General features: G+C 40.6%; 1 protein-coding gene across 1 annotated transcript in view; it reads right to left on the bottom strand.

The window, feature by feature from the left end:
• Nucleotides 1-13029, bottom strand: part of elk1 (ETS transcription factor ELK1) — a 36046-nt gene extending 23017 nt beyond the window's left edge. Inside the window, exon 1 of the mRNA XM_080897720.1 lies at nucleotides 11967-13029. Coding sequence (XP_080753846.1) covers nucleotides 11967-11991 — 25 coding nt within the window. The 5' untranslated portion in view covers nucleotides 11992-13029. The remainder of the gene's footprint in view (nucleotides 1-11966) is intronic.
• Nucleotides 13030-14820: the final 1791 nt, after the last annotated feature.

Below are 14820 nucleotides of genomic sequence, written 5' to 3'. Positions count from 1 at the left end.
CTGACCTGGTACACAACTAACCTATCGAACACCTTGGAAACCATCGCCATGGTGAGACCTTTCATCAATGGTAACCAAGGGTGAGGAGAGAAAAACAGAGCAATGAGGAGGGTTCACTGCTGACATCAGCTCACAGGCACTCAGTACAGCCACTGTGGTGTCAGCATGAATCTGACACACGGAGGACCAGGGATACTCGGAGGAGGATGTGAAGCCCTTATTAATGTTAATGATAACGCTGAAGATTATTATTGGTTTTTAGCAGTATTTACAGTTTGTTTACAGTTATTTGTTGTTGGCAGCAATAAAAAGCTGACCTCTATAGTGGGATGGTCACCGCTGTGAGAGAGGGATGTGATGTGGTCAGAGTGCGATAATATACATGTCCACATTTTGAAAGCAGGCGCAGTAGCTCATCTGGCCATCTTGATTCACAGGTTATTACGTGAAGTGACAAATGTGACCTTGACCTTCAGCACAATCACAGGATTCACAGAATCACCAATCAGCACACAGCGTGACCTGACCCTGGACGGGATAACCCACCCAAATATATTAAATATCTTAAATTTTTTTCTTGGATGTGTATTTTTTTATGCATCCAAGGGGACGCCACCATCCATGTTCAGCTTATCACTAGCTAATCCCCTCGCTCTTATTTTGAAAGTCCAGTTACTGCTAACTAGCTCTGACTCCTCTAGACTGGGCTCCATCTTCCCGAGCTTGCTGCGGTGCGTCACTGTGGAGCTGCACTCCAGTCCCAGAGTAAAGACTCTGCATTATGGTCTAATTTATTCTATACTGGACTATTAAAATATTTAAAGAGCAGAACCTTTAAATGAATATTTATCTAAATAAATAATTCAAGCAAATGTACATGAAACTTATTGCACCGTGCAAGTTAAAGACACTGATCCAACTTTTCCCAGTACTGAGCCAACACCCATGATAAAATGAATGATCTGTATCAATTACTATGAGGAGGTGGCTGGGATTCATTCTTTACACATACGGAGACATGTGGCTCCACTTAAACACAGATTTCCTAACTTTGTACAATAAAATGTGACAAACAAATGCATGAAAACTGAAAAGCATCCAAATGATCATAAGCTGTAAGCTTCTTCCATACTATGTGAGCCCTCCCTCCCAGCAACCCACAAACCACTGCTGGCATGCCACATAGTAAACAAAGAAGAACTGGATAAACCAGGTAATCAAGTTTGGGAGCGAGCATCAGATCCAAATCAAACACCGTTCCAGACTGTTACTGTTCGCTAGTGCAAGTGCACATAACTAGGCACAGTCAAACTCAATAAATCAGAACAAAAAGAATGTAAGTGAATGTGAAGAACTGCAGAGACGTCAACAGAAACAAGTTTTAACTAGCAGAGTAGAACGGTTTACTTTTTCTTTGAGAGGTTAAAAAAGGAAAAGCCTTTGCTCTTCAAACAACGCTATAGCTGCAGACAAAAGGGAAATAAAAGCACCACAAAAGCAGTACCTGGGTAAATACACTTTATTATCTTCCACCACTGCTGCTCAGTAATGATAGAGCAGAGGCTTCAGCAGAATTCTTGGTGTGCTGTTTACCTTGTGCAGGAACAGCAGAGCAAAACCGTGAACCTGATCTCTGCAGGAAAATTCACACAAACACATGACGACGATTACGCCAGATACAAGGGCGCTGCGCGAATTAATGAATGCAGCAGCTAATCTCTGCGCGCAGGTTTCAGCGTGGCACAGAGACGAGTCAGATTGCCCTCACACTGTGAGCTGACCATAACAACCACCGCCGCAGACGGTGGGAATCCCATTAGAAATTCTGGTTTCTGAAAAAGAAACTGCATCTGATGAGTTAAAAAATAAGAGCCGGAGCCGAGCGACTCGTGCACCTCTCTGCTGACAGTGCAGCGCATTTATTTAACCTTTATAAAAGCTTCTTCCTCCCCCCAGCTGCCTGATCTTCTGTTCCATCAATCCCTGTAAATAAATAATGTGAATGCTGTTTAAGCATTTCACATAACTAAAACCCTCTGCACTTTTTTGGCACTTAACTACTTCTGTATACTTTGTGCTACGGAAACCGTTCTTTTTATGAGTTTTATTTGTTGGTTTGAATGAAATGGAAAAATCTTCTAATCCTCTTTAAACCCACCCTACTTTGAAACGTAACTAGTTCCGCATACTTTGAGCTAGAGAAAAAACTTTAAACCGGTCCCAACACCATTAAGGTATTACTAGTTTTGTTATATCTTTTATGGTTTTCAAAAGCCCTGCATCATGGATGGATGGTTTTCAAACAGTGACATTTTAAAATTTATAAAAGAAAAACTAGAAACTTAGGCTACGTTCACACTGCAGGCGAAAGCGCATCAAATCCGATGTTTTTGACCCTATGCGACCCATATCCGATCATGGTGTGACAGTGTGAACGGCACAAATCCGATATTTTCAAATCCGATCTGGGTCACTTTCATATGTGGTACTGAATCCGATGCATATCCGATGTTTTAGAAAGCGACCGCTGTTTGATGGTCAAGTCGCATTAAATCCGTCTTTTATGTCACCGACACAAGACAGACGCCAATTATCAGCACCGGAGAAGTGCCCGAGAAGACATCGCAAACGCTTCCTGGCCATCCAGTGAAACTGTTGGGAAGACAACGTTGGAGAAACGTGAACATTTTATTTGTACTGTATAATCTGCAGATTCTGACAGAAATCTGCAACTATCCTTTGAAGCACCGCTCCTCTAAAACAGCAATCATGATCATTATTAGGCCAAATGTAAATAACAAAATAACTTTATAACTTAAAGCAAAATTGGGAAACGTAAAGTCCGAAACAAGTCTTTATATTAAGGGCCATCAGTCACACAATGCTGTTTTGGTCTGGGTCCAAACAGAGCGCGTTGTGTGTGACGTCTTCTTTTGCGCATGCGGGCTGCTTTGAGGGTTCACACTAGAGCGCGTTTGCTGTCACATTTTATTTGTAGTGTGAAGAAGCAGACAAAAAATCAGATTTGATCAAAAAATCTGAATAGAGCACGAAGACCTGCAGAGTGAACGTAGCCTAAGACTCAGTTCTCAAACCGATTACAACATCTCACTCTGTGTATTTGCACGAGTCTGAGCTTCGGTGTAGGATTTTTGCGACAGCTGCAGATCAATGCTCCAAGTTACAAAAATGAAGAGGTGACTGACTGACCAACGCGCTACAAAGATTGTCTCTCACAACACAGGATGTGATGTGAAAATCGTCATGTGACACCTGAGACACAAAGGATGCAGTGAGCATAAAAATGACTTAAGGATGCAGACACAAGCTGCTCCTGAAAGGTGGATTTAAATTCAGCAGATTCAGACCAGTGACTGTATAAAAGACACTGATTCAGACTGATTGGCATAGAAACACAGAGGCAGGTGTGTATCACAGTGTGTGTGTGTCCTTATGTGCAAACATTGCTGTGTGGGGACATGCGTGTCCACATTTGTGTGATAGGGGTGTTTACAAACTGCCACCAATCAGAAACTGCCTGCTGAGCTAATTTCTGCTCTTTTTCTCTTGTACAGCATTTATTTCAGCACTTCTTCATTTTGATGATCTTCAGCTCCAGTTCTGCTCTTTTTTTGTTTTGAAAAAGGAATTTTCAGCAATTGAAGCTCAGTTTAGCTACTACTTGTTTTTATTTAGTGCATTTTCAGTTTTTGGTACCCTTGCTTTTTATACTTAAACTGGCTGATATTTTAGTAATCTTAATTCTACTACAGCCAAGATACTTGAGCAACTGAAAAACGAAATGCCAGAGTCAACATCAGTTGCAGCCGTAGTTTTATAATGAACACGTTCACAAGTTCAGAAAATAAACTATTACACATCTAGATGCCAGAGTGTGACAGCTTTGCTCTGTCTTAATCCATATTCTGAATACGCAGACTTTTCTGAAGTTCCCACAGAACAAACGCTGAGAGGAAAACAGAAAAACCCAAACACAGACTGAGTCGAACCACTGGTTTGTTCCCAGAAACCACGTCCTGTTGCACTGTGGTTTCTCTGCTTCCTGACATCAGTTTGTCAGTCAGATCTCAACATACTGTTCTGGTTACAGGGGAAAGTGTCTGGTTTTACTAAAGGAAACTAGTCTTCAATCAAACTTTGTCTGATTGTGCAGCTTAAAAATATAAAAGATTAATTTGTCAATGATTTATAATATCAAAGGAAATTAAACAATATTTTGTTACCTTTTGGTCGGATAAAAAGCCTGATTGATTAATGGATTTAAAATTGAAATCACGATTTAAAACAATGGCAGTTTAAGATACATTACCGACACCTCTTTTTCTAACACTGTCGGCTTTTCTGAAAATCGTTTTGTGGCTAATTCCTCAATGCCAATTAAACAGGAATCCATTCTGACAGTAGCTCTGCATGACTCACAGTTCAAAACAACCTTCATAAATCTTATACTGAGCCGTGGTGCAGCCCCTCAGTTCTTCCCCTGACTGAAACAGGTCATTTTAGGTCGTCTCTCTAAGTCGAGATTCAGAGATGCCCCTGAAGTGCTTGTGGTTCGACAACCGATGAGCCAGAGCCGACAGACAGGCTGCTTTTAGGGATATTTGGACTGTGTCTGTAGCCCAGTTACTCAAATACTATATCACTGCTATTGATCTCTGTGTGGGTGAACAGTTGGCCACTTTCTGAGTTTTCACATCTCTTCTAAACCAGCCAAGTATGGCATAAAGTATGGAAACTGTGATGCCAAAAAAACAAAACAAGATAATAGAAATATGATTTAGTTTCATTAGAATATGTTCGTCATCTGTCATAGATAAAGGAAACAGTATATATTCCTGTATGAAATGCAATGGGGTAATAAATGACACCCACTTGGTCATTTTAGTCGCCTGATGATTAAGGCCATCTTAATCTTTAGACCTAAGAGTAGAAATAAACTCTCTGAAACTGGGTGTTTGGGCAGTCTGAAGCTCTTTTGGTGCACATATATGTCCTCGTATATACGCTGCCTTCATTATGTTGAAACTTTGACTGTGTTTAATATAATACAGCATTAATGCACTTCAATACGAGCTTTGACACCGATTCTATTTAAGAGGAAATGAAAAGAGTATCAGATAGCCCCTTCAAGAGCAGCAGGAAGGGGAGGAGTCAGAATATAACCTGCCAAGCAGGCAGGTTAGATTCGCAGATGCTCTGAACCTGGCAAGTGGCTCACAGTTTAAAATCAGCTCTTTTCTTGAACAGATAACCCAAAGATTCTCTTATTTCAGAGTCAACAAAGTCAAGAGGTGTCTGGAACATGGCAGTGAACATGTACTTTCCTCCAAAAACACAGACTGACACAGCAGATAAAGAACTGAAGACGAACATCCTGAAAGCTCAGAAGATACAAATCACCACTTCTGGTCAAAACTTTCAGAATAAAGTCAAAGCAAAAACAGGATGTTTGTGAGAGGGACCTTCAGCCTTGAAATGACGTGGAATCCAACCACACGATGGTCCCGATAGCACAGCTGACAGCGCTGTGACTCCTCATCAGCACGCATCATACCAGAAACATGTCACATCTCACAGCATCGCTCAACACACATCAGAATGAGTCAGTGTTGCCATGGCAGCAGGTGATATTACATCACAGACCTGACACTGTCTCCATGATAACAGTAGGCATCATGTCTGTGATAGGGCTGTGTTAATGACAGTTTTTACAGTGAAATTCAAGCAGACGCCACACTTCATAAACCACACAGGCCCAGAGCACTTGGATCTTTACTGCAGTCTGTGCCCTAAACCTGCATTCGCTCTATTGGCCAGCAGGGGGCAAAACCTATGTTTGCAACACCCCCCCAAACAAAACAAAACCTTACTTTTTACTAGAGATGAACCGATCAGATATTACGTATCAGTATTGGTCCGATACTGACCTAAATTACTGGATCGGATATCGGAGAGTAATGAAAAATGTAATCCGATCCATTAAATATCACAAAAGCACCTCACAAAACTTGCAACATGGCGTAACTCAGCTCTAGGGCTGCCACAAACGATTATTTTGATAGTCGACTAGTAGGGCTGAACGATATATCGCATTTGCGATAATATCGCGACATGATCAAGTGCAATTTTCTAACCGCAAAGGCTGCGATTATACTCTGGACATGTCCAAATTCATGGGCTGCATCCTCCTGAGGCCGCATTTGTAGACCGATTACGTCACAGCGACGTGCCGAAGGCTGTCCAAATTACTACCATATCCCAGAATTCATAGCGCGGCCCAGCCAAACTCCAGTTTCCAGCAATGGCGGCCGCTACTAAGTTTTAAAATTACTCATACTAATCTTTCTGGGTCACAAAATAAACTTTTAACATATTTTCAGGCGAGAAAGTAGTTGTGTAAACATCAAATATCTGCTCGGTTTATCAAGATATCCCATATTTGCAAAAGTGCTTCGACGTTTTCAGAGGCGTCTGCTACCCACCAGCTCGACAGCTAGCCGGGAGCTCGAGGATTACTGATGCGGCCGAGAACGGCACAACTCCCGGCACATCATTTTCAGATCACCGCGGAGTTTCGCTGCTCGGGTTAAACGTAATATATAAGTCACTTAGACAACCTAAAAATGTTATTGTTGGGCTTTTTTCAGTGTTTTGTTTGTTCGTGAGTAAATCGGTTTGGCTGAGATTAAAGTTATTAGATTAGATAAAATAAAACTTTATTAATCCCCCGGGTGGGTTCCTCCTTGGTTTTCACACAGCTGACTAAACGTCAAACAGAAAACTTATTAAACAGAAGTATGAGACAGTCGAGAATTTACACCAGTGTCTGGTTATATTTTAGATAGCAAGAAGCAGACGGCCGAGTTTATTAAACTCCACCGAGACAGCGGTGACGCTAATCAGAACTAGACCGTCCAATTTCACGCCTTTAAACTTTAAAGGCGTGTTTGTGTGTGTGTTTATACAATTGCTATTATGTTTGCACTTTATGTGTAATGTTACTGACTGCAGAGATCAGTAAGATGTGTGTATTTTTTATTTATTAGTTTTATTTATTTAATATTATTTTTTAATTGAATGACTGTCTAGTAGTTCACAGATGTCGAAAAACTGAGTGTGGTAAAGCCACTGATTTTTTTTATGTATATTTCTGCAATCTGCACATTGTACTGACTTTCATTTTAATGTTTACACCAGGGTTCCTTGTCAGCACTTTATGCTCAGATGTTTGTAAGCTAAAAATAAACTATTGTGTATGTTCAAATATACTGTTGTGATTGAAGAAGTTAAATAAAAATGTCAGTCATCAATTCATGCATCACCTCATGTCATCATAACAGAGGTCTGTCTTCCAGGAAAGAACAGTTTAAAATTAATGTAACATAGTATTGGCCATACTATATGATGTATTGCTTGTCTTTGTTTAATAATACAGAAGACAAAGACCTTAAAAAATAATCGCATATCGCATCGCAATATTGGGGCAAAAAAATCGCAATTAGAATATTTTCCATAATCGTTCAGCCCTATCGACTAGTCACCGATTATTTTTGCGATTAGTCGACTAATCAGATCATGCATCCATTGAACGTAAAACGTACAGCTTATTGCCCCAGCAGCATCTGCTCTTATATAACTATCATTAGCTTACAGCTTTAAGTGTTTAAGGTAAGTGCTAACTAAAAATAAAGACAAGTTGATGGGTTATTAAATTTTAATGACATTTGCAGATTGTTTCAGTGAAGTTTAATAAACTCCTTGCTATCTAAAATATAACAGGACACCGCAGTATATTCTCGAGCATCTCACACTTCTGATAATCAGCTGTCTCCTTGACGTTTATTCAGCTGTGTAAAAACTATAACTTTAATCTCAGCCAAACCGATTTACTCAGGAACTAATAAAATACTGAAAAAGCCAAACAATAACAGTTTTAAGGTATCTAAGTGAAAGCGAAAGACGGCAGTGGGTTTGAAAACGATTTGCCGGGAGTCCGGTGTTCTCACGGCTCTAGTGAGCCTAGCCCCCGGCTAGCTATCGAGCTGGTGGGTAACAGATGTCTCCGAAAACGTCGGAGCGCTTTTGAAAATATGTGGTGTCTTGTAGGGCTGCTCGATTATGGCTAAAATAATAATCACGATTATTTTCACTGAAATTGAGATCTCGATTATTTGACGATATTTATTTAACCCTTTAAGACCTACCATAGAACCAAGTCCGCCAGAGCTTATATTATTTTTTTACATGTTGTAGTGCCATTTGTGGGAGCATTTCAAGTTGCTATACAACTGTTATAGCCCATATTTTAATAATATGTATGCATTAAGTCCATAGTAACTACATTAATTGCAAAAAAGTGCAATAAACTACAAAAAAAATTGAAAATCGTTTTTGTTTTTTAACATATATTTCTACTTGGAGAAATTTAAGAGGTTTATCCCTCAAAACTTTAAATACAAAAAAGTTGCAAAAAATAGTTTACAACAACAGGAAATTAATTTTGAGTGTCTTCATAGTTTTATTTTGGAGATACAGCAATTTTTATATACTGCAGGAAAAACAAAAACAATCCTATGATGCAAATTTGCAAAGAAAACAGCAGGTGCATCAAAATAAACTATTTCCAGCAGTGCAATTTGAGTTCTAAGCATCCCAGAAACTATTCAGAAAAGTCAAACATGACCAGTATAGGCTTTTAAGGCCTACAAGTAAAAAAAAACTACATTTTCCGCGAAAATGACATCACTTCCGGTTTCGGGCAGGAAATGGCGGACATGTGATAGTTAGCGGTGACTTCTGTTTCAATGTGCGAAGTGTTACGAACAGCTGATCGGATCGGCAAAGCGTGTTTCTGGAATATTATGTTTTTGTTCCTGCAAGCGCTTTTTATGCAATTTATGTGGAAGGAAACCGTGACCGAGGACAAGCTGATGACATAAGATGTAAGTTTCATATGCAAAACAAATTATTGCGCTAGCTTACACGGTTCAGGTTCTACAGGGATTTAAAAATAGTTACACAAAACGGAGCGTGCTGCTCTGACCGGCTTTAAAGGGTTAACAATAACAATGTATTGAATAATGACTTTAAAAAATAATATAAAATAGTGTGCAACACCACTGAAGTTTTTTTTTTTTTTTTTACCTCTCTTTTCAACCAGCGGCAGTCACTCTCCTCTCCAAATAACTTCTGCTTAGCTTTCCGAGCTTCCCTCGGGTCCTCTTAATCAGCGGTCTCAACCTTTTTTGCGCCACGGACCGGTTTATGCCCGACAATATTTTCACGGACCGGCCTTTAAGGTGTTGCGGATAAATGAGGGAGGGGCTAATAATCGGCTCAGTCATTTTTAATGATCGTTGAAAGCCCAGATCGTAATCGTGATTAAAATTCGATTAATTGAGCAGCCCTAGTGTCTTGATAAACTGAGCCGATATTTGAGGTTTACACAGCTACATTCTCGCCTGAAAATATGCTAAACATTTATTTTGTGACCCAGAAAGAATAATAAGAGTAATATTAAAACTAACTAGCTGCCGCCATTGTTGGAAACTGAGCTGGGCTGCGATATGAATTCTGGGACACTGCTTCTTCTTCTTCAGGGTTTAACGGCAGCTGGCATCCTTGTACATGCAGTGCTGCCATCTTCTGTTTCAGTCCGTTATTGCACTCTTAAATCATGCTACTTATTCCTGCGTCTTTTGTGATCTTACAAAGCTTCAAACGACGCGTCGACGATTAAACCAGTCGTCGACGATTTTGATAGTTGACGTAATCGTGACTAGTTGACTAATCGTGGCAGCCCTACTCAGCTCATAACCTTAGCCCGTCGGAGCAGTATGTGTCACGTGATAGAGCGGCTGTGGCACATCAAATCCGAATTTTTTGACCCTATGCGACCCATATCCGATCATGGTGTGACAGTGTGAACGGCACAAATCCGATATTTTCAAATCCGATCTGGGTCACTGTCATATGTGGTACTGAATCCGATACATATCCGATGTTTTAGAAAGCGACTGCTGTTTGAATAGTCATGTCGCATTAAATCCGTCTTTTATGTCACCGACACAAGACAGATGCTAATTATCAGCGCTGGAGAACACATCGTGAACGCTTCCTGGCCATCCAGAGTAGATGTCAGTGAAACTGTTGGGAAGACAACGTTAACATTTTATTTGTACTGTATAATCTGCAGATTCTGACAGAAATCTGCAACTATCCTTTGAAGCACCGCTCCTCTAAAACAGCAATAAGGATCATTATTAGGTTATTTACATTATTATGTAAATAACAAAATAACTTAAAGCAAAAATTGGGAAACGTAAAATCCGAAGTCTTTATATTAAGGGCCATCAGTCAAACAATATTGTTTGGTCTGGGTCTAAACAGAGCGCGTTGTGTGTGACATCTTTTGCTCATGCGGGCCGCTTTGAGCGTTCACACTAGAGCACGTTTGCTGTCGCATTTTATTCGTAGTGTGAACAAGCAGACAAAAAAATCGGATTTGATCAAAAAATCGGAATTGAGCATTAAGACCTGCAAAGTGAACGTAGCCAAGGTTACACACGGTTTATTAATTTAATGCTGATAACAGGTATGCTGTATCACACACTCACAGCCAGAAAGTTGGCATCGGATTGGAAAAATGGGTCAGATCAGACAGATGGGCCACAGCTATGTGTCAGGGCTTTTGCTCTGGCTAGTGGTCAATGAAGTTGTGTCATTTTTGAACGAATAGATACTGCCGTTGTACATTATAAAACAAAAATCATTCATTTAGCCAACAGGTATTTCTGGTGCCAACTAGCAAAAGCAGAACACATGGAAGCAATCGATAACCTCAATTGCAGCCCAAAACCAATCAGTATCATCACAACGTTGTTCCATTTTGCACAGTACTGTAAAACTGTAGTGCATACTGTAGTATTTTTGCTCGACCACATTGCCAAGCACTTGCATTATATCTCGCCATGGTGTGCAGCATGTCCTTGAAAAATCTAAGAAAGTGGACAAGTTAAGGACAAAAGAAAAACTCGCAGAACTAAGAAACTGTTTACATCAGACAGACAGCATCTGAAAGTCACGTCCTTAAAACAAATCCAGCAAAAACCTGACACAGGACCTGAGAGATCACTGAAGTTTCAGCAATGATCTCAGTGGAAGGGTGGCAGTCAAGAAAGCAGTGAAAGGGAATGGAAAAGGAAAGGTTGATGTATGAAAATTACACAAGAACTCAAGTGAAAATCACTGACAAAGGGTCTAATTGAGCAATTAATCCAAATTTGATATTTCTGAGTCAAATCATCATCAGTATGTATGAAGGAGGTCAGGAGAAAGCTACAACAGTGTCTACAGCCACCTGTAAAACACTGTGGAGACTCTGTCATGGTTTGGAACTGTATTTCAACCAGTGGTGTTGATCTTTTCAAAAAAGATGTAATTAAAACTGCAGAGACGTACAAATAGATTTCGATTCACTATGCAATACCATCTCAGAAGTTACTGATTGACAATGTTTTTTTTTAGCATGCTGCATTTCCATTTATGTTCATATGAATTGATAAAATAAAGCAGAAACTGTCATTTTCATAACCCCTGTATTAATCTCTAGTAGTGTGCTCTGCTCCAAATCATAAACAGGTATTAGTGCTGTAGCAACAGAAAACATATAAACACACACCATCCCCCCTGCAGTGACTTTCTGCCCCCCTACTGTGAATAGTTAAAGAGCATTTAGTGTGGATTTTCTCTCTCAGGCTGCAAGTTTGTACACGCCTGCAGCAGCATGAAAACAATTCAGGTCCAACCCAGCTGCAGGCCACAGCAGCTTCCACACACCTGTTGCAAAGCTGCTGCTTCTTCCCTCCAAAGTGCACAGAAACACACGCAGGACTGCGGTACACACACGCACGCACGCAACTGTATCCTGCAGCAGTATTTCTCACCGTTAATCAGTGGGTTGGACTCCATCTTCAGCAAAACGATCCTTCTCGTTGCTGTTTTCTATCTCCCAGATGCCTCACACCACCTCCATGCTGCTGTCCTGCTGTCAGTCTGTCTGTGTCTGTTTGTGCGTCTGTGAGTCTGTGAGTGTGTGTGTGTGTGTGTGTGTGTATGCGCTGGAGGGGGTTTACAGCTGTCAGAGCCAGGCTGAGGAGGCTGAAGAGGAGGCGACGTTCAGCAGCTTCTCTACCGGCCTGCTGGCGTTATGTAACCGCTCCGAGCTGCCGCTGCCAGGCTCCCCTACCTCCATGATAACCACACTAACGGAAAGCAGAAGTTATCACAAAAACCGATATGACAAAACAGAAAAAAAGTCCCTCTTATGTGTCAAAAAACAATCTTCATCCGCTGATACCTCAGTGATTAATTAACATCCACTGTGTTAGTTAGCGTCCAATAGCTTTTCACTGGTTAACAACGCAAATTAGATCCATTCTGCGGATGTGCATGGGGCAAACTGAGGCGATTTTCTCCCGCTCACGTCCCTCTGCCAGAGCCTGGATGTGTTCAACAGCTAACTGGCTATAAGTCCGCTGCCAGGCTAACACTTTTTAGGAAAAAAAAAACCTATAAAAATAATAGACGTCTGTGTATATTTGTCTCATCTGTGGAGTCCGTGGTTGTCGTTTAACCACTCCGGTGATGCTACTTCCGGTGTTGTACTCCACAAAGTTTACACAAGTTCAAGGTTTCTCCGGGCTGCAGCGCTTAGGTTAGCTTAGCCAGGCTTAGCCTAGCCTAGCCTGCTGCTATGACAGCCCCCCGCCTTCCTGCGCTTCTGCTGGTGCGTCAGCCCCCCCAAACAGCCCCTCCGACTGCGGGACAGATCTAAAAGGAGTACACCAGGAACGGTCCACAGGCCTCCGGCATGGAGAAAAAGTAGTTTGTACCATCTGCCCCAGGCTGTTAGTAGGCTGTGTCCGAGGATATCGTATTTAATGCGTGTTTTCCCAGTTTCTTCCTGTTTGGAACCACACGCCTCCTCAACGCTTCCATTCTCGTCAGATTAGCCTCAACACAAACGGCATCACTTCCGGTGTACCTTCAGATTAAAACTAAAATGGCTCAAGCGCCCCACGCTCTCTCTGTAGGAAATGATCGTTTTTCATTCTTATTGCTACCATAGATCTTTTTAAACAAGCCTTGTAACTTTGATATTTTTAGATTACTTAAAATCGATTATTTGCCTAAACTCAGGAATGGAAGCTTGTTTCCAGCACTTTTTAATTTAAATGTATTTTTTTTTTTTTACCATTATTACTTATTTATTTTATTATTCATTTATTTAATGCTAGCCATATGCCAAAATTTAAGTTTAGTATCTCAAAATTTTGAGTTACTCACATTTTTTAAATACCTAGTAAGGTATTCACCTTTTGCAGAGCTTGACAAATATAAAGATTTTTGATCATTTAACTGGTTAAAGAACAGTTACAGTGACTTGTTTTAATATTTTTGCACTTTGTAATGCTGTAATTGTTAGTGGAGGCTTCTCTGCCTGAGAGTGTCATTAGAGACACTTCCTCATAGAAAAAAGAGTAAAAAACAAAGAAAGAAAAGACAGTGTAGGTAAAAGAGTGTTTAGAGGAGTCTCAAGTCTTCACTAAAGACAAACTTTTCATATTTGACTGATGAGTGCACACGTGTAATTTTCATGTCTCATTGACCACTGACATTAAGGTTAATTAACCATTAAAATGAGGTTTCTGAGTGCAGACTTGCTTCTCAAAGTTCCGCATCAGCTCGTTGTCTGGGTTTTAGCAAAATTATTTTATATATTTGGGGTTTTTGCCCTGTTTTTAAACCTCGAATCAGTGACCGAATCAGCCAATGAATATTATCATAAATCTGTGTGGAATTACGTTTTCAAATGAAAGGTTTGCGGGTTTTATGTGCTCTTATTTTGAAGAACATCCTTTCGCGCTTTGTTTGAATTCCGGTGAGTGAAAGCGCCGTTTCTGCAGCAACGGGGGGTGACGTCACGACGGCTGTGCGCTCCATGGACAGGAGTTCTGAGTAACTCCGCCAAACTTTGCTGAACGAACTCAGTGAAACGCATCTTATCGATGTCAGATCTGCACTCTCATCGCACCGCTGCGGTCTTTGCAAAGATAACCGCTCGCACGGCCAATCCCATTTTGGAAACAGGGAATAGTGCTCGTATCTCAGGTACTGTGATAAAATAAGGTAAGTCTAAATTTGTTCACAGGTTTTCACAGTTAAATCTCTGTCCCTTGTTCCCAGGCTTTTCTCTCTACATGTGTTTCAGGTCTTCGGTGGGCGGGGCTCCTGAGCACACCTGGAAGGTGTGTTCCCAGACTATAAATCTGTGGCTGGGACTCCCGCGTTTCTCTCTCCCTGCCACCATGCCGTGTGCTGAATTAGTTTCTCTTTAATTTCTTAATAAACTATTTTCTTAAAGGTGTGTCCGCCTCTTTGTCATATCCTTAAGAACCGGGTTGTGACAAAATTATATAAACTGGACGTTATTTTTGTTAAAAAGCTCATTCTCTAATAATTCAGATGAAAACCTTTTTGTTTTGAAGTTTGAAGTCTGTCACTAGGAACCAGCTGTAGCCATGAGGTGACCCTGACCTATACTCATGGTAAACATCGTGTGAGCACTGCTACTGACAGTACTACTGTAATCTTTCATTTACGTTTAAGGAGGAAAGCAGTGAAAAATATTATAAAAATGCTATCAACATATTTCTGTCTTCAGTAAACAGTAAAATGAAATCAAAGCTGAAAGGAATATTGAACTAAAACTGCAAACATGTTGCAAAATTAAAATGC

Source organism: Rhamphochromis sp. 'chilingali', assembly GCF_963969265.1.
Source record: "Rhamphochromis sp. 'chilingali' genome assembly, chromosome: 12".
In the NCBI taxonomy this organism is placed as follows: Eukaryota; Metazoa; Chordata; class Actinopteri; order Cichliformes; family Cichlidae; genus Rhamphochromis; species Rhamphochromis sp. 'chilingali'.
Note: the sequence above shows the minus strand (reverse complement) of the source record. Positions and strands in the feature narration are given on the sequence as shown.